The sequence below is a fragment of the Anoplopoma fimbria genome, chromosome 8 (genome assembly GCF_027596085.1).
Source record: "Anoplopoma fimbria isolate UVic2021 breed Golden Eagle Sablefish chromosome 8, Afim_UVic_2022, whole genome shotgun sequence".
Taxonomy (NCBI): Eukaryota; Metazoa; Chordata; class Actinopteri; order Perciformes; family Anoplopomatidae; genus Anoplopoma; species Anoplopoma fimbria.
In genome coordinates this window covers 7,997,825-8,025,474 of record NC_072456.1, presented here as the reverse complement: position 1 = coordinate 8,025,474, position 27,650 = coordinate 7,997,825, and the positions used below count along the sequence as shown (strand labels likewise).

Genomic DNA, 27,650 nt, shown 5'->3' with positions numbered 1-27,650 from the left:
TTCCTGCTGACTTTTCTGTTAATACCGATGTGTGTGTGTGTGTGTGTGTGTGTGTGTGTGTGTGTGTGTGTGTGTGTGTGTGTGTGTGTGTGTGTGTGTGTGTGTGTGTGTGTGCAAGCCAGCGTGTGGTTGTGCATGCGTGAAAATAAGAAAAAAAATCCAAAGCCTGCAGCCACATCACAAGTTCTTTCAAGCAAGCGGTGAACGGCAGTGCTCATTTATTTTCTTCAGCCAACTCTGTGCACAGCGCTTTGTTATCCCCTCAACTATGCACTATGCTAATAATATATACAATACGTAAGCGCTTTGATATTCAACGGAGGTCCTACTGAAGTGAGCTATAGTGTCACAGCTGATGACTTGGCTGCTCTCCCAGCCGAGGTCTCCTTTACATCCAGGGAATCAAAGCCATCCTCCTGTGAAATTAAAGTGTGCAGTGTTTTAAAAGGAATATGCAAAGTTTGGGAGTCCTTCATGTTGGTTAACTAGTCAAGACAAAAAAAAGTTTTCCATGTCTCCTCAGTAGATCTATTCTTGTATTATTCTTAAAAGAAAAAAGTCATATAGTACGCCGACTTCTAGCTGATTTAGTCAGTACAGCTATTTCAGCCAGCTTTATTTTAGGAGCTGAATAAGATGAAAACTACATATACATTCTCTGCTATGTGATTTTTATTTGCAGCTACTAAATTTGCAGCTACTATTTGCAGCTACTTTATTTGCAGCCCACCACCTAACTGGAAATAATCCCTGTTCATTCTTTATACCAACATTTTACCAATCACCTATGAAATCTTATCAGATCATACATTCACGCACAAGATGCAATAATAAACTAAGAGCTGCTACAGTTTCTAATTGATCTGCTTTAGTATTGCTAGTTCAACAAAGCAGATTCTATTGTTTCAGCAGCAGAATAGCCAGTGAACTACAGAGTTGCTGCACACTATCATGAGATATTTACAAATGATTTAAGCCTACTAAACAAACAAATTGCATTAGTTGCTATTTGTAAATAGATGCACCAAGATTTTACCCACCAGAAATTAACCCATTTTCTTCCCCCCTGCCTATTTGTCTCTGACTGTCTCACTGCCCTTCAGTCCAGTGCAATACGATTGGATGAGCCAGAAATGAATCATTAGGGAAACTGTGATATTATCCGTTTAAAGAAATAATCTTTTTTAACAGTTTAACTAAACTCCCACATTTCCATAACTTTACTCAATAATGGATATCTTTGTTGAGCTAATATCAGGCTATGTAACTATTATTTCCATACGTAACTTGTGGTCCAGCATGTTTAAATAAACTGCTGTTTTTTCATGTTTTTTCATTTCAAGTACTAGTTACTTGTTGTCCCGTTAGATAAATTCTAAAGGCTGGTACTTTTCATAGTAATGAGATATAGTGGAAGTGATGATAGTAAATACTTAAATACTAGATATTTTGGACCCTGCTGTTTAATAACCTGGTGCTCTCAAAAGATCTAAGGAGAGTCTTTTTTTTTTTCATATTAACGCAGTTTAAAGCCAAGCGGTTGGAAAAATTGAAATATTGCATTTTCAAAATCGTTTTAACTTTGGGATATCATTTAAAAACTTTACAAAAAAGACATTTTCACATCTGACTTTGACAAGCTCCATATAAATGCACATATTTCTTGTTCGCCACCTAAGAAATTAAATGATTTCTTCAATTCCACAGATTATTTCCTTATTGTATTGTGTGTAATGACATTACACACTTTTTTCCCCCCACTTTTTGTAAAAGAAATGATCATATATCTCTGCAGATATTATTCATGTAGCATCATGGTCTTTGTCAGATGAAAAAGCATACAAAAAATATCTAATTCTTTGTAACAGGACGTCACAAATCCATTTTGGAGTTTCTAATGTAACTCTAGTACAGTCTTTAAATAAAAGGAGATCATTCTTTTTTGGTTTTGAGCTGCATTGTCTGAGAACACAAGGTGTCTGGAAATCAGTAATAGAGCTGCACAAAACAACATATGTTTTTTTTTTTGTTGCTGTTAATAAATGGAACATAATTGTATGACTCTTCAGTGGAGAAAGAAGTTTTGCTCACTCGAGAAAACTGAATCTGTAGCAGAAGGAGAAAGTTTGCATGATGCATTGATCAGTGTGAAATGAGCTGACAGACAATGAACAGATTGCAGAGTGAACACCCAGCTTCTCCTTGGCCCGCACTGCACACTGCGTCTCCATGACAGTTTACATGTCCTGCTGACACGATGCGCTTTATGATGGCAGGACAGCTTCCTCTCTCTTGCTGTGCACAGCCTCCACTATGGTGTGAGATATGCACAACTGACTCGAACTGATGAGTTTCAGAGAAGCTGGGTACTATTGAAACTGTGAACACGATGTACTGACTGTCTTTTGACGAAATGTCACCAGAATTTGATGTTGGAATATTGTATTAAAGTGCCTTATTTATAGAAAGTGGCTGTGTTTCTACAGACTATACTAGAGCACACACACACCTCTCTCCCTTTTCCTCATTTTAATAGTGCGTAATGAATGCAGGCAAAACTCACATAATCTTTTTTTTTTTTGCCACGCTTTTGGAGTTATGTGGACTCTGACAATGTAAACTTATTACATGCTGATTATCACATTAACTTAGCCATTTATATGCAATTCCTGCATACAGATGATATCCAGGAGCCTCAGTTAGAGTTTAAAATTGTGTCACATTAAAATGTTTTATCAAACCAAATTGCATTTATATATGTTATATCAAATCAAACAAAAATAAACATAGTTCTATTAGATAATGAAAAACTATTGTGTCTACCCAGCACTGAATAGCTGTAGCAGTTTTCAAATCAGAGCTTTATGTCCAAAGTATCACATTCTTCAATCATCAGTCAAGTTGGAGAGAGGGTTTTGTTTTTAATGTCTTGCAAATGACTTCCATCTGTTCCACTTTGGTGACGGCGCTGTGTGTACGAACATGCATTTGACATTTGTCATCAATGTGTCTCATCAAATGTTTGTTAAAGGAAAGTTAGCACCAAATACTGCCTTATAGTATTTATTCATGTGTAGATAAGTACTGAGGTAGATTATATTTTGAGATGCTGAAACATGCCTCGTATATTTGCTCTAAACTGAGCTTTGGAAGTTGTGGAAACTTTGCTGAGTTTTATTGGCTTTGATCTAATATTCATCATTAAAGTTAAAATTCCCAGTGCTGCACACACTAAGGAATCCAGCTCGTATTTAGTCAAATAACTGTTGGAACAAATGTTTATTTTTTTCCTTCAAAAAAAAAAATATTTTGTGAGCGTAGATTACTTATACATGCACCTTTGTTTGCCCTAAATTAATTGAGCAGCTGCGTGTGAGAACAATAACAAAACTGCTAACGCTGCTAGAGAACAGGAGATGATTCAGAAAAGTGACAGATGTGGAACAAAGACGGTGAAAGACTGATTTACAGCATTATATTTTTGTCATGCAGTCCATCTGCTCCTTTTTTCACAAACAGTCTCAGGAATTTTGATTCAAAGTTTGTGTCTTAGAATAAATGAAACTATTATACATGATTTATTTCTGTATTGGTGTTTTTGTCTGAGCTCTTCTCATTGGCATAAAGTGGACCACACTGTGTTGGGAAAAGACGATATTTGGTATTTCCAGCACCAATCAAAATGCAACAACATAGGGATCAGAATTTGATTAAAGTTGTTCTGTTGTCAGCTCATCACATAAAGCCAATTGGCCAAATTTAACTTAACTTAAATGTATAACTATGGATTATTTTTCTCTCATTTCATATTTAGTTCTGTAAGGTGAAGTTTTTCAGACTGTCGTAAATGTATCAATATATGAAGGGATTTGAATGGAAATGTCTGACTTGCTCAGTGGGCATGAGTGTCTGGAGAATATAAAGTGATACAGAACTGTGGAGGACTGTTGACCTTCACCCATACTGCCCTCGCCTACATTGTTTCATCGGGAAGCTGACAAGGGAGATATTAAGCATTTTTTTCTTCTATTTTGCATCATCGCAAACCCATGATATTGCAATCTTAGGATTTAGTGCCATCAAAAATTGTTTCATGGTATAAAAAAAACAGAGAGATCTTGATAATGATACTCAAAAATGCATTATTTTATATTATTATATTTATACTTGACATATAACTGAACCATTAAAACAGAGACAGAGGATTAACACTTTTTTTCATTCTTGAATTTCTTTAGCTGTATGTTTGAAGATAACCTTTTTTGCTCCTTATTATTCAGGTACCTTAAAACATTGTCACGAAACTCAAAATTGCTTCCTGACATTGCAATTATTCCTTTAATCTGTTTCTGGGCATGGTTTTTATTTTTGGAGATACTTTATTTTATTACATAGATATATCTATAGCAGCAAATCTTAAATATTGCTCTTTTTGCTGTTGCAGGCCGTACAGCTACTGGCTGAACTACATCCTCTCGATCATTTACTGCAGTGAGAACAACCACATCGGCTGGTACCTGGAGGAAACCAGGAGCTGCTCCTGCCCCTACGAGCACCCCCCCTGCCAGGGAGTGATCCCCTGCACAGTGGGCGAGGGCACCTCATGCGCCTCCTGCTCCTATGAGAACCGCTCACGATGCGCCACCTGTAATCCGGGTTACATGCTAAGTCAGGGCGTGTGCCGCAACGAAGTGCCCGACTCCACCGATCACTATATCGGCTTCGAGACGGACCTGCAGGACCTGGAGCTACGCTACCTTCTGCAGAAACGAGACAACCGCATCAGCATCCACGGGATTTTTGTCAGCAACGATGTCAGGCTTAATAACTGGTTCGACCCGTCTTGGAGGAAGAGGATGCTGCTGACGCTGAAGAGTAATAAATATAAGTCAAACCATGTCCACATGCTCCTGGGGATGTCTCTACAGATCTGCCTTACCAAGAACAGCACTCTGGACCCCATGCTGTCTGTCTATATCAATCCGTTTGGGGGGAGCCACTCTGAGAGTTGGATCATGCCAATTGAACAGAACAACTACCCAGACTGGGAGAGGACTAAATTAGACCGTCCATATGACTGTTACAACTGGACTTTGACTTTGGGCAACAAGTGGAAAACATTTTTTGAGACGGTCCACTTTTACCTACGGAGCCGGATCAGAGCGCCCTCAAGCACCGGGAATGGAAGTGTATATTATGAGCCCTTGGAGTACCTGGAACCGGGGGGAAATCTAGGCTACATGAAGATAAACAGCATCCAGGTGTATGGCTATAGTATGCACTTTGACCCAGAAGCGATCCAGGACTTGATTTTACAGCTCGACTACCCATACACTCAGGGATCGCAGGACTCTGCCTTGCTGCAGCTGCTGGAGATCCGGGATCGAGTCAACAGGCTCTCCCCGCCTGGAGCTCAGCCTCTGGACCTCTTCTCCTGTCTGCTGCGGCACCGGCTCAAACTGTCAACCACGGATGTTGCCAGGATCCAGGCAGCGCTGCAGACTTTCAGTGCCAAGCAGCCCAACTCGATGGAATACGAAACAACCAAATTATGTAGCTAATAATTGGGCTGGCGGCCAGGTGCACAGATGGCAGAGCAGTTATCACACCGGCCTGATGACGGTTAAGAGCAATTCTGGAGCCGAGCAAGGGGACATTTGGGGGACATTTTCACTGTCGTCATGGATCTCAAGAGTGCATTTGAAATCCTCATGTCAGCTTTTCGTATAAATTTGTACAACATTGTAAAATTAAGGAGGATTTCACCAAACTTGCCTCATAGCTTCTTTTTGTTTTCTCTCCTGATGGAAATAATAACTTTGACAATTAATAATATAAATTTAAAGCTCTCCCACTACTGATATGTTGCCAGTGTACTGATGTTTATAGGTTGCACAAATTTGAAATTGCTCTCATGCGTAAACAAAAGCTTCTGCTGATGAAGTATTACCCAAGCAATGTTATCATCTCACGGATATATACATTTCAACACCAGCATGTTTTTTGTTTGTACTTTCCCATCACATTTATTTCCCAGGCTCAAAAATAAACACACATTTTAGTTTTACTATCATGGCCCTCTCTTTTAACCTGGCACATGATGGACACCTCATTGTTTTAAGCGTTCCATTCAATAATAAACTCACTCCTTTTTTTAAGCTGTACTACACATTTTTGTAATAAAATAAATAAAAATGTGATACTGTATTACTCCAGATGTGCAGATAAGAAAACAACACCATGATCACAATATATGTTACATGTGCTTTTATTTTTATAATGCCGTTGTTTGTGAATCAAAAAAAAAAAAAAAAAATGTCAATAAAATGTATAATACAATTTGTTAATACACTAAATAAAAAACATTTTTATGTGTGGTCTATAGACGGTTTCATTTTTATGCAAGAGATACTTGACACACGCAACAAACACACACACACACACACACACAGTATTTTCACCTTGGGGCTAATACCATTTATAAAGAGTTTATTATATATGGGTGAGACGGTATGCAGAAGAGAGAGGACCTTTATTAAGGCTGTTAATTACACCTGTGCTTTCCCTGCTGTGGCATGTCAAATGTCTGCTGTAAAAAATATCTGGGCCCAGTTTGTTTGTGGATGTCATGAATTTGACACAAGCCTGACTTGTTCAGTTATCTATCGGCTATGCTAACATTACAAGCATTTTTTTTAATGCTCTCATGACACTTCAGATTTTTTTAAAGAAGTGTGGACGGAGAAATCTTATTTTTTTCTTTATTTTCCACTCATATCTGGGCCATTTTAATGTATGGAAAATAAATCATCAAAGAAATTAAACTTGCATTTTTTTTCTTTTTTGACTATTTATAACATATATATATTTTTAAATTGCACAAAAGACATTTCTAGTTATCCCCACTTCTAGCCATGATTGGACTGTTTCTATAAAGGTGTGGGACTTATATTGCAGTGAAAGAAATTAGGCCACAGTGAGTATATTGTGACAGGCGTAACAAACACCCCCAAACTGCTTGAGGCTCAGAGACGCATATCTTCATGACGAAGCAAAGTGGAGCTGTTCGCCAACCGACTGACCGCTATGGTTTTTTCCAGGCACAGCAGGGATGATCCTACCCTGAGGGTGGATGCATTTGCACACATGCAATGGCCAATATATCTGTTTTGATGATGAGGCCATGGACCACGAGTTCTGGGGGGCTTTGTCTTAGGAGAGGAGTATGATAGGCACTATCATCCCCACGGGCTTGGCTCCTGAGAGGGACAGGCTTAGGAGGCCTGGACTGTATGTACAAGTTGTGCAGACAATCCAGGCAGCAAGAGCAGGATCCACAATTGCCAAAAAATCCGTATTTGAGCATTAAGCCCTCTAATGTGAATATAGCCTGCTGTTTTCAAATGTATCTGGATCTGTTGCCAAAGCACCATTTCCTTAAGGCCCAACCTGCTAAATCACAGGGCAATTCATTGTTTGCTGCAAGATGTTTTAAATTAAATCCCTCAAAAAATCATTCATAGATGCAAATGACTGTTAGTCTTAGAGGTATGATGATGATAGTTAGTATACCGTATTTTCCGCACTATAAGGCGCACTTAAAAGCCTTTAATTTTCTCAAAAAACGACAGTGCGCCTTATAATCCGGAGCGCCTTATATATGGATTAATTCTGGTTGTGCTTACTGACCTCGAAGCGGTGTTGTGTGGTACACGGCGCTCTGTCAAAATGTTTTAGTACGACTTTGGTAAACTACAAAGCCGCACCGCAGCAGCATCACGGCTACCGTAGTCAGGAGCGTCGCGGAGTAATACATACTGTGCTTCACCATAATATTACAGTGTGTGTGTATAAGGACCCAACATGGCTCCTGTCAAGAGACACGCTTACGACGCGGACTTCAAACTATCAGTCACGCAGTAGAACATGGGAATAGAGCAGCTGCGAGAGAATTCAACATTAATGAATCAATGGTACGGAAGTGGAGGAAGTTTGACTGACTGACTGTTTTGTTTCGCTTAATGCGCCTTATAGTCTGGTGCGCCTTATATATGAAAAAAGATCGAAAATAGACCATTCATTGACAGTGCGCCTTATAATCCAGTGCGCCCTATAGTGCGGAAAATACGGTAACATTATTTACATATGATTTTAGATAAAAACAAAATAGGCCTTTGATAATTGATTCACCTATGATGGTGTGGTTATCAGAAATAAGCTATCAAAATGAATAATTATATACCTTGGGTGTGAGATACTAGGTATACAAAAAAAATTTAACACACAGAAGTGTCTGACTGTGAAAACAATGGAACCAGAAAATAGGGCCTCCTGTTTCTCAAGATCACTTTTGATTGGTGTCCTCCTGTGGCAAATTAACTTGATTGAAAATTGGTAAGGTACCAACCTGTCTACATGAGGTCTAATAGCTGACAATGCCCATAAGAGCAAAAAGCAAGCCATGAGGTTGTAGGACCTGACTGCAGAGTTCAAAGCTCAGGCAAGAAATCCCCAAATCCAGATCTTCAAAGCTTGTCACATCAGGGCCAAGAAGACTCAAGTTTGGAAATGCTGCTGAAGGTGCTTCAACAAAGTACTAATTTAATCGTCTAGATACGTTTGTCAATATGATGTTTCGGTTGAATTAAAACAAATTATAAAACTCTTTAAAACCTCTTTTTGTCATTTTGGTTTTTAGTTAATGCATCATAACAAAATCCCCCCAAAAATGTCCTGCGAGGTATATTTATACCCAGTCCACTCAGAATATATCTTTTTATAGAAAAATAACAGGTGTATTTAATAATCCTAATTAACTGCATTCCACTTAGTTGTATGTCAACTTTACCTGTGGTCTTCAGAATTTCTGCTGGCAAAGGTCTTTGGTATTCCAAAGAGGAGATTTTTCCCTCACAAATAATCTTTGGCTTAGTACAGAAACTGGCTTTCAGAGAGCACTTTAATCTGTTTTAAAGTTACTCACAGACTTAACATTAATTGACAGCTGATATGACCTATAACCAGTGACATCTGGCTGCTACCTGACTGCCTTGTACACTGCTCTTTGCTGTTGGTAATTGCTGTTGATTCTAACAGAATCTTGCCCTTTGCCAACCTCAGCCTCAGAACCAGTGCAGGGAAGTGCACATAAGTGGCAGACTGAGGAGGACGAAACAGTAGAGAGAATTCTCTTTCAATACTTCCCAACTGACCCCAATACCAATCCTTGGGACCAGCTCGGACATCTCTGCAAATTAGTCATGGTCAGGGTTTCTGAGGATTTCTGAAGATTTTACACATCAGATGGCTGTTCAACTAATCCAGCCAATGAGTTTTGCATGGTCACAAGACCCGTTTATACAGTTACATACTCAATACATATTTTGTTTTTTAAATATAGAAACCAAGTAGAGAAAGATATTCTAAAAATCAGAAAGAAAAGTGGCAAATCAGAGAAATCCAGTGCAAAAGCTGAAATGTAGAAAGCTGCATTCAAGAATCATTTCATCTATATAAAAAAGGCAACATTTAGTGGTTGGCATATATTATTAGGAGCTATTCAACTCATTCGCAAAACTGCATATCTGAATGACAATTTTAACATTCCTTTCTGAACAGAAGAAAATCATAAATTATTGAGCCTGGTAGAGGTCAGGTAACCAAAACATAATTGACATCCAGAACAAGAGCCGGTAGCTGGTGTTTTAACATCTTTATTTGGATCATTAAATACTAGTTTATTCCTGTGGACATCATTCCATGACATAAAAGTGTTCCCTCTTTTGATATGATAGCTTTTTACAGAGCATTTGATACATGCATGTTATTTTATCTATGATTATAACTGAAAACTTTTTTTTTCTTTTTTAGATAAACATTGCATATGATGCTCTGTAATAAAAAAAGAAGAGAAGTTATGTTCTTTAGATCTCTTTTGGATTTGTAGTGATGGATGGCTGCTGGAGGCAGTGGGGGAGACACAGCATCAAAGCCCGTTATCTCAGGTAGTTCTATCACTGGTTTGTAGTGTGTTGTAATTTGCGGGGGTTTATGTCTTACTCCAAGCTGTGAAATAAAAGCATTACACTCCGTGTACCCCAAGCGCTTTGTGCTGTAGACGTATAGTATGCAGCTTGAATGCTCCACTCGCAGCCATTCTTCCACTCCTCTCTGATCTTTAACCATTTCATATGATGAAAGCCGTCAGTGTGAAAATGCAGGTTCAGAGACTGAAATCACCCGGAGTATTCCCCATTCCCCCCAAAAGAAATGTGCTTTCTGCCAGCGATGTCAGAAAAATGCAAAATTCCATCCTGCTAGCACAGTGGGATGAAATAATAGTTCAAGTGGAAATTACAGGTAGAATTTGAAAGATTGACATTTCATCAGAATAAAAAAGAAAAAGTTCAGTTAATTATTTTTAACAAGTTTGTCATCTTAAAAGTATTTCCTGTAAAATCAAACCAATATCTGCTTTCCCAGTGCACAAGAGGTATACGGCAGCACCCTGAGTTCCAGAACAAGAGAGTATGGAGAATGGATTGATAGAGGGATGAACGGAAGTTGCATTTTGGAAAAACAGAGTTTGACTCTCATACTGTTACATTAGCGGTTCCATGGAGAACATACATATATTTTTGCTACTTAAACCACATCTCAAAAGCATCAATGTTTCATTCATTTATTGTCTAACATCTGTAAAAAACTGTGTGGCATACTAATACTGCAATTACACCTTACCAGCAGCAAATTTCCCCCCTTCCACCTTTTTAATGGAATAGAGCGTTAGCCCCATTATGCACCAGTATCGGGTGTTTTGCTTTTGTCATTATTTTTCTGCATAGTGATTTCGTTCGAAATTATCCATGCATTACAACAATCAAAAGAAAGGTCTGTTTTCTCTATGAATTGATGCAACCAAGAGCAAACCAGCATACTGATATGGATTCAAACCAAAAATGTGATATTTTTATTTAGGCACAGGTCCAAGTGATGAACAATGACGTAGATTGAATCGAATGTTTTCGTGCTCAGGGAGCCAACATAATCCAACCGTCAATCACCAATTACCGCCTCAGGGTTGTGTGCCCCCGCCAACCAGTGGAGTAACAATTTACATACATGTCTTGCAAAAAATATCATAGCTTCATCATTTAATACTATAAGGCATTTGTGTGACATAATCAGCATATCAATTCTTGAGTTATGGCAAAAATGAGTTGTGTGATGTCACAGTGACCTTGATGTTTGACCTCAAAATTCTAATTAACTTCATCATTGAGTCTAAGTGGATGTTTGTGCCAAATCTGAAAAATTTCCCTCTAGTCGTTTTTGCGATATCGCGTTCACGCGACTGGGACAGATTGACTGACTGACAACCCAAAAACGTAGTGCCTCTGGCCACAACTGTCACTGGTGCGGAGTCATAAAAATGGGAAATTTGGGTATTTCTAAAAGTGTTAATAGGACAATAAACTCAGAGCATGAGGGAACTAAAGCAAAGGAATGCCCATTAAAGTGTCTTTGGAATCATGACGGCAAACGTGCTGTGTAGCTCAAAGATTCTTTAGATATTATATTATAATATAATATAATATTTTTTGTCTCAGTGCTGCTTTGAAGATAAGAACCTTCTCTGAACTCTCATACCAATCGCATAATCAGGAGCTCACTGATGGCAGCTTAGTGATTATTTCAGGACATGGCTAAATTATGTGGGGTTTCTGCCTGCAGAAAGTCAAATCTTGGCCTTGACTTGAAATCATAATATTTTAGCTCTGCAGCCACAGTCATCTCTTTTGTTGAAATGAACCGAAATGTCATTCAAACTAATTCTGATTCAGACGGCTCTAATATTTTAATAGATTTGTCTTTAATTGACCATTCTCGGTTTTCTTACCCTAGGATGCAAGGTTGAAATAACTTTTTTTGTTATTCAAGTGATTATTTTCTCATAAAGATATAACCATGAGAAGCATGCTCATAAATAAATAATGACACATTGCTACAACACCATAACATCAATTTATGGACTTAAAGTACATAACAAAAACATGATATGAATCATCAAAAAAGTGAAAAAGAAAGTAATGCCATTCCAATTAAAACCTAAGAGTCAAACTAATGACGTCATAATCCCATGGGACGGATTCCCATGTGTAGCTCCACTACAGACCAGGGAGCAATAAAAGATAGCACCCACACAGCTCAACTTTGAGAGGCTAGAAGAGGTGTGGTGGCATTTGTGGAGAAAAGTTCAAGTCTTTCAGGCTGTGAAAAAAGCATGCATCATGTTCCAAGGTTTTGAACAACCAACTCACCATCTTAAAAAAATGCAACAAAAATATCTTCAGTTCATCCAATGTATTGAATAGATAGAACCAGATTAGCTGAATGCTAAATAATTTTTGGTGAAAAGTGTTTAATGATCCATGTCATTTTGCTCTGTTTACATGCATTTCTTCCCAAAATAAAACCCCAAAATGATCCGTCCCTATTAGATTGAAGGCTCTGTGATGAGTCCTTCACCTGTAGTAGCACAGTGGAGCTGCTTTGTAATGAGTTTGTCCTGAGGACGCACATGCATGCAAACAAGGCGAACAAAAGAGAGAAACAAAACGTCTATGCCCTTCTGAATATAAATTTGTCTTCATATTTTCCACATGTTTCATTGTTACAATAGATCGATTTATTTCTCACAACGAATCAATCCACTTTTTGGCCAGTTTTCCAGTCATCAATCCCAGAGCTGTTGGGTCAAATTTCTGCTGTACATTAGGTTTGGCACTTTAATGTAGTACGTTTTATTTGATATCACACTCAAAGGGAAGCATTAACCTCAGTGCATACAGTCCACTAACTGTTGCAAGTAACACTGATTAAAAGGTCAATTCATTTAAACGGCTTGATACCAAACTAACAAAAATGTGTTGATAATTTGATTCTAATGCTGAAAAAGTGTTGACATGCAGTAATAAAAATAAAATTATCTTTTGGCCTAGAGTAGAATTTACGCTTAGTTGTATGAATCAATAATTCTGAGAATCTAACCATCTTTTGTTTTCAAAATGAAAACAACTGTATCTACTTTGTCATGCAAGAAAATGTTTGTGTCTTCATCTCCAGCACTGGGTCTATTTTTTATAATGATGTGCTTACAATTCTCAAGTAGCAGCATTTACCTCCTCAAGGGGCAGATGTTCTGTGATTTCAGAGTCCAATTTTTTTTCACAATCAGCATGTGCTGCTTTGCTTTTATTGTTCAACAATATGTTGGTTCTCTTCAGCGTAGTCCTAGCTGCAGTTCCCTACAGAGCAATCTGTACGGCTCTTTGAAAATGTACTTCATAGTTCACCACACAAGCTGCAATCAAACACAATTCCCAAAGTGACCTGGAGAGTCACAGCCCTTTTTCCAACAGAAAGAAAACATTCATGCAAACTCATAATGCCTTAATAGTGGCACTAAAACATAATGTTAAAGGATGCTCTGTCTGCACAGAATGCGGTGGGTGAAGGTGATAATGTTATCATCATCTCAATGCCAGATCCCTCAGAGAAAACGTTCCCTCTGAAACTTAAAGTAGTCGGTGAGACGCGGTGTCCTAGCCTGGCAGAGACAGTCTGTGACTTTTAGAAGAACTGAATTGTGTAGACGAGAGAGTAATTCAGTTCATATCACAATAGATGCCTGAAACGTGAACACGTTTTGAAGGTTATTAACATTCATGTGGCCTACCTACAGTGTACTTGAGCTGAATATTTTGAGAGCAAATGTTTAGGGGTATAAGTTATTTTTATGTGCATTATGCTCCCTTGCCAGAGGGGGTAAGTGAAACTAATTAAGCGGCAATAAAAACTAAATTAATGGACTACAAGCATCAGAGTATATAAAGAAGTAATTCCCTCTGAAAGTAACATTAACACACAGAATATTTAATTGCGAAACGGGTCTATAAAAATAGTGATTTGGTCGACCAAATGCAAATTTGTCCCTCAATCAACTGCCAAGTTCTTTTCAAGCGTGTCGTACAAACAGGATCCAAGGCAAGCACATTTTCCTCAAATCATTAGATTTAAGGAAAGCCTTGAAGGGAATAGAATATTAGTGATACAGGAGTAGAAACATAAGAAACCGTGTGAACTTTGGAAACAGCTTTGAGGATTGGGATCTGCCCATTGTGCCGAAAGCCCTTTTTTCCATCCACCTGTTACTAAGCAAACAGGAGGCCATTGTTCTGAGGGCCAATTGCTCTGAAAAATGGCTTTCAGCGTACTGTTTAGGTTTTACGGCCTGACACTACACTGTTTTGGTTCAGTTGGTGGAGACCAAAACAGGGCTTAAGGGTGATTAAATGATCCTTATTGACTTTAATTTGCCTAGTGGAAACAAACAAAGCAACATAAATGTAATAAAATCAAAAGCGATACCGTCCAGCAAACTCCTTCCAGTACTTAGCAGCTGTAGTTGCCAGTGAATAATTATCATGGGTTGGAATTTTTCCCAATGCCGAAGAGCCATGCGTGGGTGAAAGTGTTGTTCTCCTGAGACTCTCTGCTCACAATAACACCCACTTTTGAGTAACCACTGCAAATCTCTGAATAATTTGATCAAATCCCACTTTCAATTATATTTACATTTTATGTCTGTGAAATATCTCATATATCCATATATATCCATTTCACTTAATCTTTAAATATTGTATGCAACTGAAAAATAATACCCACCCTTATTGTTATCTCTGCTTTGGATTAAATAAACCTGATAACACACTAGAGTTACATCTATCATACTTTTAAAAGAGGTTTAGAGCCTCTGATCTATTTCTGCTTTGGGCTTTCAAAGCTCTGTCAGTGGGAGCAGGACACACAGCAGCCCTAACAGTTTTATTAGGACAGGAAAAGGAAATGCAAGGCTTAACAGAAAAACTACAGGAAAAAAAATATATACTTACCTCATTTCATAGAAAATAAAACATTTCTCAGCTACTGCACTCTTATCGGCCACGCTCTGAACATCACAGCTTGCCCTCTTGCCCAACCTTCTTATGCATGCCAGCAAAGAAAGTATTTTGTGTCCATTTCTATTCCAATTGCTTATGATAGCAGGAGCGCCATGGTCTCCTCTGGGGCTGAGAAATGCTCATTTGAAAAATCGCCCAGACGTGCATGGAGGTTGCCAACCTCAATTTTTGATGCAGTAGCTCATTTTGTGTGTCTTCCTCGGGAGTTACAGCCCAGCCCCACCGGAGGCCCGGCCACACTAGCCAGCCAATTATAAAGGCCTTTTCCTGCACCTGCCCACTGCTGCCCTGTGTTGGTCTGCTGCTCCACTACAGGCCAGGGAGCAATCAAAGCTGATGCCCCACTACAGCTCAGCTCTGAGAGGCTAACATGGCTGTGGTGGCATTTAATGAGAGAAGTTCAAGTGTTTTAGACTATGGTATTGTTTTCTGAGGTTTTGGTCTTCACGACTTGTCAGTTTCATTCAATTCACTCGCTTAAGAGCATTTAATGCAGCTTTTAAAAAATGCTCAAAGAAAATGATTTCAGTCCATCCACTGTCTAGGTAGGAATATTTGAGGATGAAAAGGAAAATTGGTTAAATGCAAGATTCTCTTGGGGAAAAAAAGTGTTTGAAATATAATGTCAATTGTCTTTGGAGAAAAGAATATCTTTCCACTGTTGATTTCAAGTAATTAACAGGCCTCACGTACAAACTTTACATGATATAATACAAGCAATTTTCTTTTTGCAATTATTTTATTTTTATTAGCAACAGTCCACTTTAACACATGGATGATTTAGGCTCTACCATCGTTAGGTAAACTTGTTTGGGGAAACAGCCAGGTGTAGATTAATGGTAGGTTAATAAGTATTTTCTAACTATGGAAAACAAGGTTTAGATATCAAGAAAAAAAGTAACATGAAAATATGAGAAGCCTGTCATTTTATGTGCATAGACTAGAACAAGAAATTATAGCAGAAGCAATTTCCACTCCCATTTAGCCCTAATCAGTAATTAACATTCACAAAACAAACAAGCAGAGGGTTATTGTATTTTTTGTTTCGTGCTTCTTCTACACCTCCACAGTTTCTCTTTCACCATCACTGTCATTTATTGTTGCTAAACACTTGTTTCTTTGTCTTTAACATTTTGAAACTTCCATGCGTTCAGTCTGACTGCAGCTAATGGAGTGAGTAATGTGGCGGATGCTGCTTGACTTGCAATTGCATCACGGGGCATCTGTCCATGGGATGCAGCAATCTTGGTACAAGAGAGAGCACAGGCACCGTGACTTTCCCAAAATATGTTAATTGCTCCAGGCAAAATCATTAAACAAGTGCTCATATACACAAACTTGCATAGTGTCAGGGCAACAAATGAGCGAATGAGTAAATATGAGTGTATATCAGTCATTCTAAAATGTGTCTAAAGTCAAACAACTCTCATGTTTCACTGTTACTGGAAGCCACTTTCAGTGATGCATTTCCTCTGCAGATCACAAAAATCCAGCACAGTGATCAAAACAAGCCAACTGATTGAGCGACATCCTGGATATAAATTAGTGCAAGTCTTTTGCGCCAGCCACATGAGACACAGGAGTTTGAGTTGCGTGGAGATGAGAGGAACAAGTTGTCAGTGTGACGAGATAAACTGATTGGAGATTGGATGTAAAAATGGCCTGCTTAAGTAGTTGCTGGCATTCACAATCAGTTGGACTGCATGAACAGAAACCCAAACATGCACTGTTTGTACACACTCCAGTCTTCTTATGATGGTCTTTGCTTGTGATGTGATAGTTTTTACTAAGTCCTCCGGATAGATGGCCTTCTAGATGACATCCACCTCTGACAGATGTAACGGAAGACCACTGGTCTTAGTCAGTAAAGCCTACTCGATATCATAACCATTATTTTGGTGCAGCTGCTTGTGGGGAAACCTTGGCAGATCCCATGGTGCAGAGATGCACTGTCACAGCTGGGTGGTGCAATCTTTGACCCTACTAATTTGTCACTATTTCGAGATAGGCGAACGGCTATGGGCCTCGTGCTGAACGTGAGTGCTTGGAAAGGTTATGGCTACCCCCTGTAGTATGCGCACTATCCAGTAAACAAGCCCCTTCTACTACAGCATATTACACAGGTAAATGGTCATTTCCCGTAAGGGGTTCTTCCCCACACGTGCGTTCCCAGTGCGTGGTTTGTCTCAGTATGTTGTACGCATGGTCGACATGAGGCGAACACATCAGTTGTTCGTTTACTGCAAAGGACACTCCCAAGGCGTGGCTCTGTCAAAAAGGCATTAGTATCAGCGGCCGTGTGACGCTATCATGCAGCCTATTCAATGTTAAATGTGCCAGACGGCATATGAAGCGTTGTCTGATATGGCACCTCTTCTGCAGTGGCAGTGCTGTGTGAGGAGAGTGTAACATCACTTGTCCCCTTTTTTCTACGCACAGGGCTGATTTAGTGTCACAGCGGAGTATAGACCACATCAGCTTCACCCATTAACCTAATAGTGACAGCTACTAGATGGCAAAGCCTACACAGTGTAGACTGTTAGTTATGTATTGTAACTCCAGATTCTATGAGTATAGAGGTTTTCCTCTTAACTGTTGGCCCCTCTGGCTCTACCTATGTCAGCTGAAAAATGCAGGTTTAAATTTGGAGCAGAACTATAGTTGCATGGCTTTTATATGTCGCAAGTGTCGACGTAAGGGAAGGGTAAGGGTTAGGTCAGAAGGGGGTAAAAAAATCTTTGTGACTGCACATTTGTGCAGGTATGAACTCAGTGTAACCTCAACAGAACTTCTGTCGCAGAGGAAGGCAGGATTGACATTCGATTGAGATGCAGTTGGAGATGACAGAACAATCTATGTTGTCTTTTTTAGCAGTGGTTTAATTAAATTGGTTTTAAAAGCTGTAGGAAAGGCGCCATTGAGTGTGAGTGATTTTTTTTTGTTAAAACCTCCTCTGCGAAACAATTAAAAAACAATTATAAAAAGTGGTGGGAAGGGGAGCAAGTAAAACCTCATATGTCACACTGGCATTTGATATATTTGGTTATTTGATTTCCTAAACTTCAAAGTAATAAAGAAGGCCCATAGTTGAGATTAATGCGACTTCATAGCCAGAGGAAAGAAGAACATATAACTCTGCTATATTTATGTGGGGAGGGGGAACTTTCATTCAAGTCTGCTTGGTCAAACTAAGATCCAAAGTCATCCAAAAATTTGACATGGTCCGTTTTTAAATTTGTTGCACAAGGTAGAACTATTCAGTATTCAAGACACAGATGGAACCTGTTCATTTTGTTTCCATATTTATGAAAATATGAGAAGCATGACACATTATCTTGACAGTGCAGTACAATGAGTTGGAATATACTGTGGTGCTCTGAAATGGATATAATATCTGCCCAGTAATGCTTTTGAAATATTTCATATTAATAAATATGTAATCTTATCCATTGATGTAAAGACGTTGAATGCATTCACATAGAACTGTGGATGAAGCAGATTTATACTATGTGAAAAGAAAATAGTTTAAAACATCTAATGTATTGCGAACTGTAGATTTTTGTCTTGCATTTTTTCAAAATGCCCTGTATCTCCAAAGGTAGAAGGTTGACTGTATCTGTCAGTTGGTTTTAGTGGTCTCAGTTTTTGGAACAGAATCATTATTCTGTGAATTTTTGAAGATAAAGCGCAACACATTTACATTCCTTCGTTTTGCAATAGCCCACTGGATATCACCTTGTTAGTACATTACATTACATTACATTACAGTCATTTAGCAGACGCTTTTATCCAAAGCGACTTACAGTTTTAATGCCAAAAAGTTCAATCTTGGTCTTCAGACCAGAAGTAGTGACATATATATATATATTTATAAATATATATATATGATAGTTATGTAATAACAATGGCTTCAATGAGAAGCCTATATCCCACAAATCCCACTATTAATTTGTCCCTACTTAGTATAGGCCAATTCAATTTTTCCATTCCACTTTGTTATACATTATTTAAGCCAAAATCCAGCTATTTTTATGGATTTGGCCCTTCAGCTTTTGCATCAACATATATAAATAAAATACATTGCTACCATCTCAAACTACAGTACAGTCAGTACTACTGGATTCTGATACAGTAACCATAACATTGTACTAAGGCATGCTCATGAATGCAGTTGTGTATATATTTTATTTCTTTTTCTTGGTAAACCTTGCTCTGTATGAAAACAGTCTTGATTATACATGTTGTTAGACTTTACAAGTTGTACATGCTCATGTTTCTGGCACTACAAGAAGAAGCTGTCACCTTCTCCAAACAATATGAATGCATGCTGTTTGTCATCCATGCATTTGTGACTTTATATAATACAAGAAGAAGCTGTCACCTTCTCCAAACAATATGAATGCATGCTGTTTGTCATCCATGCCTGGGCCATTTCTCTAGGGTATTTTCCCATTTATGACAGAATTTATTCTCCCTCCCGCTCTCACTCTCCTGCTCTTTCTATTTCTTTAATATATGTCCTGACTTGCGGGCACTTTCTCATTATTCCTATCTTGATATCTGCCACTGTTAATGAGTGGAGGGACTCGAGTTGCAGAGTTTGAGCATTTGGATTAATGTGGGCACTGCAGCGGGGAAGTTTGGGAATAGTGCGCACTCTCACAGTTCATTACTGTGGATATTTGACATTTTAAGGCTCTGAGACGCCAGGCTAATGATGCTCCTCGGTAAACACTGGAGACTGCCAGCCACTGCACCTGAGAATGTTCCTCTAATAGCAGGGATGTCAACATGGTGACAGGTCCGCCAGTCATTCTGTTAATTGACAATGGACACATTTCAGAGTGCATGAGGGGGAGCTGTGGCGTAGTGGAGAGCAAGGTAGTTCTCCAATCAGAGGGTCGGTGGTTCGATACCCGGCCTCGGCAGTCGATGTGTCCTTGGGCAAGACACTTAACCCCAAGTTGCTCCCGAAGGCTTGCCATCGGTGTGGACTGGATGTTGCATGAATGTTAGTTAGAGTCTGATGGTGGCACCTTGCATGGTAGCCTGTCATCAGTGTGTGAATGGGTGAATGATATGTAATATACTACTGATTGTAAGTCGCTTTGGATAAAAGCGTCTGCTAAATGACTGTAATGTAATGTAATGTAATGCATGAGGTGGACACAATAACAAGAACATCAGTGCATCAAAGCAAAATCCAAGCTTATAATGTCAAAAATAACAGTGTAAAAAAAGTTTTCAAAAAGTTAATATTGAGGTAATTACATTTCTGCTAATTGTTTTGATTTTATTCGAGGTATTAACACACAGAAGTATCCTTAAAGTTGCAGTATGAAGAATTTGATGGCATCCAGCGGTAAGGTTGCAGATTGCAACAGACTGAAACTTCTCCCGTGTGGCAAGTGTTTCAACTCACGGTAGAATTATGGTGGCCAAGGCAAAAAAAGTACAAATGTGAATGGCCTAATCTAGAGTCAGTGTTTGGTTTGTCCATTCTAGGCTACCAGAGGCGGCTAGCTCCGTGAAGAGGACCCGCTCCCTATGTAGATATAAAAAGCTCATTCTACTGCAACTAAATAATTTTCCGGTGATTATACCCTAAAGAAAACATACTTCCAAGAGATGTCCCTAAATGCAACACACTGTTTCTCTTAGAGGGAGATAGTACAGGTAAATAGGGTCAAATCTATAACTAATATATATCATCATGCTCTTCCCCAGGTGATTACTTACATTTACACAATTTATTTTTTCAGATTTTTAGTTTAAATATGCAAATAAGAAAATGTGCTAATTTGCAACAAAAATTTGAACATTGCATTAAGCCAGGTTACAAATTATTCATTGTTCTGAGATATTTGAGAGAGAGAAAATACAGAGGGAATTGTTGATATCTCTTTTTATCACTCTATAAATCTGAAAATTGCGGTCAAAAATCTTCTATAATCATAAAATCTTCTAGAAAAAAGGCTTTGAACAAACTGGAAAAGCTAGGTGTATGTAAGTGCAACTGAAATGGAGATTTCTGCTAAGAGTTTGAGAAAGAATTCATTTTAAGAAAAGGGCTTCACAGATAGGTATTACAAATAATAATAATGCATTTCATTTATAGGTACCTTTCAAAGGATGCAAGGTACCCTTACAGGCACACTGAAAAACAAGCAGCAACGAGTCAAGACATCATACAATTAAACAGTCATCAGTTCAGTTCATCATTGCAAGACTCAATGTGGTTGTAGCCATTGGAGACGGAAAACATTTTAAAATGTAAGTTTTCATTTGAGATTTGAAGGTGTAGAGCAAGCATTGTATTGTAAAATAGAAAAATAGCCAAAAATCTTTGAAATGACCGGTGCACGAAAACATCTTTTTTTTTACCTGTAGTATCTTACCTCAAAGCAAGTAAGTTACTTTTGCTGAGCAGTCCCCTCGATGGCCACAAAAGACTGACAGAATAATGCCATTCTGTCGTTCTCTTTGTTTGCCAAGTTTATCTTGAGTCAGCTCCTTTACAGACATCATCATTAGGTCACCTGACTGACATGGCGTGGAAGAGGGGACCACAAGGGGACCAAGTTGCTCTCTGCCAATATCCTGAAAAGGTTCTTCAGGCATCAATGCTTTTGGGCTCATAGAGCATGAACATGAGAATACTCTGGCTGACTCCCCACACACATGCAATGAACACAATGGCTATTTATTTATTTTTTCATTTTATTGGACCTTATTGGAGCTATGACTCATCATGTCTGCATTTTATGTTTTGCCTTTGGCTGTTTGTGACTTTGTTACATCTGATATAGAGAGCTACAGAGTTCTACATAAATACTTCTTACTTACTAAAGACTCAACCATACCAAAATTACTTCATGTCACCTAGTGTGATTCTTTCTGTTTCAATTTGTGCTAAAATCTTAAAGTGTTTATCCGTCACATGGTTAACATAATATGCAGTATAACCTTACCTTAATTGGAGAGGTCAGTTCAGGGGCAGTGGATCTGTGCTGGGAGATAGCAGGTCAACAGAATATGCCGCAAATGATGAAGCTTGGAGGCATTAACCTTCAAAGTATGCTACTCTTCGTACCCCTCTATCCTCAGTTTTGCTTGCCTCAGTTACCTTGTGTCAATATACGCTTGTTACATGCATAGAGTCTTCAAAATAACCTGCATCTTCACAGGAAGTTAGACTTAGGCAACAAACCCACTTAGTTAGGTTTAGGAAAATAGTCTGGCTGAGGTTAATATGACTACATAGGTGACAACCTCAGGTGAGTCACGTGACTAACAACACTCAGAACACTATGATGGGGCCATACCCATGCTCTCTTATGTCTCATAAGTTGTTGCAGAATTTGGGGGTTGATACCCTTTGTTACACTGATTTGGTGCTAAATTTTACAATTTTGTACTACTTGAAAATAAAATATGATAAATTATACAATTTTCAGAAATTTCTCCAAAATACCACATAAGGAATACAAGTCCTTGAGCAATACCATAGAGAAAGTCATGGTATGATTTGGTATCTAAATCTTTTGATATTTGGAGATTTCTGCAAGAATTTCATTTTTGGCAATTGGATGGCGAGGACTTCTGTTGTGGAAGCCTCCCAGAAACTCCATTATTGTCAATATATAGAGCCATACATCCTCTGAATGCCCTAGGTCTGCAGTTTGTGGTTGCAAAGTTTCATGAGGCTGTGATTATCTTAGAGATCAAACAATTTAATTTTAAAGAGTAAGACCAATTTTCCAAAAATGGACTGGTCTATGTAAAATGGCTACTTTGAAGACGAACATCATCACACATGAATACACTGGGGCTCTATGGATCCTGAAGAGCCTCAGCTTTACAGTCATACCCAATATATGAATAAGGACTCCAGTATGAAGGAATATTCAAATAACTAATTTTAAAAACAGGAACAAATAACACATTTATACAACAACAAAAAACAACATGGTTTTTGGCCAATACTGCACAGGATTAGCTTAAAGTGAGCATGTCTGTTAGAGGGAGAATATATGGTACCAATAGAACCAATTTAATTCAGATATCATGAGGTGAGAGGTCAAGGGACCCCTTCGAAATCATTTGCCTTGCCAAAATGTTGCCTGTGTTTGGAGTGTTTTATAGTCCCCTTGCCAACAAGCTAGCCTTTAATGGTTTCAATAGGTTTTTCTAGTTTCATATAATACCAGTACTGTCACTCTAGATTTAAGACTGAGCCCACAATAGCCATTTAAAATTTTTATTTAGCTGTGATTGCCGGTTGTGTGCTATTTTTTCTTTCAAAGTGGTACATGGTCTCACTTAACCCCTATCCATTTGTCCCTGTTTAGGTGTTGGTGTTTAGTCCTTGGAAAAGCTATATCTATCTATCTATCTATCTATCTATCTATCTATCTATCTATCTCTATCTATCTATCTATCTATCTATCTATCTATCTATCTATCTATCTATCTATCTATCTATCTATAAAAAGTAAGACAGGAAGTTGATGTGAAGACTGTCTTACTGGAGAAAATGTATGGTCATTGAACTTAGTTTGTTTCATTTGCCGGTTAGCTATAAATCTTTTATTTGTTCTGATATTGATTTGGCCATGCAAACACAAAATGGGCAATGAGGTATTTGTTGAAAGGCATAGACAACTCAGAGACCTGACAGACTTTTTTTTTTTTTTTTTGAAGTAATGTCATTGTACAAATGGAGGTGATATTTCTTTATCGAGTCTTGCCCCATTGGCACGGCAGCAACATGGAGTCAGCATAAAAAACACCTTCGGGTAGCAAACCGAACCCGTTTTGGGGATGAAATATGCCATCCAAACACAGGAAGTATTTATCACGACTCACATTGATAATGTCAACAGCCCTGCAAAGCCAGAAGAAGAACCCAACCACTTCACATTGTAGCTGACCTAATATACGTAACTCCAGCCTGTCTCACAAAAAGCCTTTACTTGAGTAGGAGACAAATTATCTTTTGATTTGGAATGGACCATTTCCTTAAATACCTGTATTCCTAATGAGTCCACCCCGCCTCCCCTCCCTGCTCTCGCTCTCTGCTTGTCTTGCTATTAGTGTCCAGGGAGCTAGCGGTGAGCTGCCCGACTGCCTGGCTGCCTGAGTGATTAACTAAGGCTTGGGGCTGACAGGCTAGCTACCCTGATAGAAACAGAAGGGGGATAATGTGGGGCTCTGTTTAGCAAGGCAGAGAGAACAGGAGAAAATAGTAGATGGGTCGAAAAAGGAGCAGGGAGGAGGGGTTGAAACGGGGGAGGCAGTGACGATAGAGAGAACAAATGGACAGAGTGAATGCGGGGTGAGAGGAGGAGAGGGAGTGAGTTGAGTGTAAAGTTGGTGGAGAATTGCGGAGAAAAGAAAGGGAAAACACAGCTGATGAGGAAACTAAAAGACAAAAAAAGCGGAGATGAAAAGAAAGAGGCTGCAGTAAAGGATGATGGGACATCATAGGGAGATGGAATGTGAAAAGCGGAGGAGGCACACTGGGGGGGAAGCGATGTATAGGACTGCAGGTGGGAGTCCCCTGTGAGATAACAGTTACGTCTATGTAGTGATAGGGGCTCAAGCAAAACTAATGATCTCGTCCAAATGAGAATAGGCCATCTGAGACGAGCTTATATCTAATGGATGGTGCAGTAGGCTGTGCATGTGTTTCACATAGCCTTAGAAAAAGTTCTCCCTTAAGACTCCCTATGTATAGCACATCTATTGGTATCGAGTTCCTCTGAATCATACATTTACGGGCAGTGTGAATCAAAGTGACAGCTGCGGTTTAAAGTCCATGAAGCGCTGATGAGAGGGTGCAGTTTTAGAAATCATTCTCCTGTTGATGTGGAGCTGAGAGTGAAAACAGGTTCATTAGCACAATGGAGCGGTGCAGGACTGACAATAGACAGAAAAGCTATCTGCAACTTGTATCCGCAAGCGTCTTTTATGTTTCGATGAACACGTTTCAAAACAACTGTGTCTCTCGGGGCTTCTTAATTGACATCAGTTATCAAGATGCAGCAATTAAATATTTCCATTTATAACTTCAGCTTTAACATTGGCAGGGAGGATTAAGACTTTAAAGCTACTTTCACAGGTTTTTTATGAGATGTTTGCATGTTTAAGTCAACCAATACGAATCTAATTTTCATGCGCAATGAGTTTGTAGGCTATTTGTTTACGTATACTGTTTATGAGCAGTAACTTTGTTTTCTGGTCAGCTGAGCATCCTCATTCTCCATCACTTTCCTGAAATAAACCAATTCAAAAAGCCATTGGTCATGAAAAGATGAATATTACTGTGCCAGCATTTTTCTGAATCATTGTGCATTAGCAACGAATAGAGAGCATATCACACCGACTTCTTTTTCCTTCTAAAAAGCCCGAAGAAATCCAACAATTTTGGTGGCAATAACTATTGAAAAATTCTGAGGGGACAGATAAGATTCAGGATTGGAGTGGCACGGCACATTAATTTTCTTTTCCATATGAAATCATGGTGGCAGCATTCTCCCCCTGGAAAATGCTTGGCTCTGTATTTTGTCACCTTATTAGTGTCTTCCTCTCCTGCCGCCGCTGTGGATACTTTCCATATGTGACAATCTGACAAGCTGTGGAAAGCCACTGGGCATTTTCAGGTGAGGAAGTGTCACTGAGGAGCGATCAGAACTATGTTGAAAAATAATGCATTCTGCACTTAGTTAAGCCTATGGGGCCATATCTTCATTTTTGCTTCAATACCCCTGGTTAATGTAATTTGTCTTATTAACATGTAGGTGGATATTAAAGACCCTATCCACTGACAAAGTGCCAGGAAGAAGTAGAAGGCTGATTAAATTCATCTTTCATGATGTTGTCATAGAAGAAGCGAAAAGTAAAAAAAATTGAAAACTAATGTGTGATTTACAGTGCATTTATCTTTTGTCTCTATTAAAGCAAAAAAGCTTAATGCAGAATGTTCACATTCACTCACACACACATATCGGCTTCCTGTTCTGCTTTTATTAAAAATGTTATCAGCCATTCTCCTTTTTTTCTCTCTACTAAAGTGAGAAACACCATGGGGGCGTGAAACAACTACAGAGGAAGCGAGAGAGGAAAACTCTACAAAGGGTGATTCACCAACCGGGATCAAAATACTGCAACCTGTCATTTTCAGCCTCAGCTACACTTCCTGCAATGTCCTTTTGCAGTCTTCTTAGAGGCTATAAATCACGCTTAATTAGCATAATAGAAACGTTAATGACAGCAGTGCAAATCACAACATTGACCAGCCATTAGTAAGGACAGGCATTGATTAGAAGGCAAAGTTGTTGAGTTGCAGCATAGAGAAGTAGAAAAGAAGCTCTTTGATTGTGGACTTCATTAAAGGAAATTTACTGCGCATAAACGCACATCTGAGCAGAATGTTAAATGTGTTAAGATGCACAATTCATAGGCATGATCACATCCATGGCTGCACATAGGAAGACTGACATGTATGTCTTTCCACAGTGCAGCCAATTATTTCCCTCTCCAAGCAGAGCACTGCTGTGCTGACTCTCAAATACTGACACATTCAGCAACAGTGTTTGAAGAATATTTTCCCCCTTCAACTTAACACTCTCTAAGAAAAGAAGAAAAAAAAAACAGGTGCTTCAAGTGTGTGCCGTTGGAATAAACTTATTTCAATCAGACTTGCATTGAGTTCTCCAGAGGTTCAATTACAAATACCTTAAAACTGCAATTATTATATTTATCCTCAAGGCCTTGTTGCTGTTGCTGTTGCTGCAAAAGCCCTGAGGAGAAATGCAAAAGACGGGGGCTGCACGGAAGCGGAGTTCAGTGATCAGAGATGGGAAATGACAAAAGAAAATAGAGCCCCGAGCCCAATCCCAATTCTGTTCGTGGAACACATGCAGTTATAGGGTTCACATAAACCTTATTGAAGCGAGATTTCATATCCACATAAACCCCCCTCAAATCAACCTTTGTCACTTTTCATTGTAAACAATTTAAGACACTGCCTCATGGCAGGCAGGCATCTGTCACCGTGGCGCTTCGCTCCCTCTCAAGCTTATTGAAAGAGCCTCTGAATCTGAATGAATAACCATCAGAACCATGACAGTTTCTTAAAAAGCGATGATCATAAACTGGCTGTGCCTGTATGGGCTTTCTTTCTGTTTTGCCTGAGGGGGACCCGGGAAGATCTGTGAACAGCCATCTCCATACCCCTCCACCTTTGAAAGTAATTTTGTTCCTTGTTAATAATGATACATTACTACACTGACGTATGTAAACAACACAAGTGCCTCATGTCTTCAGAGATGCTTTTAGTGAAAACACTTTTTTTCTAAGGAATTCTTAACCATTCTGTTACTTGAAAATGACTTCTTTGTTTTTCCCATTAAGAGTCTTTGAACAGCTTTTCACTGATGTCAATTGATATATAGCGCTACATCCACGGCACTGCTTCACCTCCTTGAAAAACAAAAGCAAGGCCATGCAAGAGATGCCTATTCTACATATCAGTCAGCAAACCACAATTAGAAAGGAAATAAAAAACACAATGACAAGCTGTTGCTTTGCTGCCTTCAACCCCCTACCACAACGCACAGCGTG

At 38.9% G+C, this 27,650-nt stretch overlaps 1 protein-coding gene across 1 annotated transcript in view; it reads left to right on the top strand.

Annotated features, from left to right (window-relative positions):
* Window positions 1-5,589, top strand: part of brinp3a.1 (bone morphogenetic protein/retinoic acid inducible neural-specific 3a, tandem duplicate 1) — a 42,266-nt gene extending 36,677 nt beyond the window's left edge. Inside the window, exon 7 of the mRNA XM_054603213.1 lies at window positions 4,445-5,589. Within this exon, the coding sequence (XP_054459188.1) occupies window positions 4,445-5,561 (1,117 nt within the window). The 3' untranslated portion in view covers window positions 5,562-5,589. The remainder of the gene's footprint in view (window positions 1-4,444) is intronic.
* The last annotated feature ends 22,061 nt before the right edge of the window (window positions 5,590-27,650 follow it).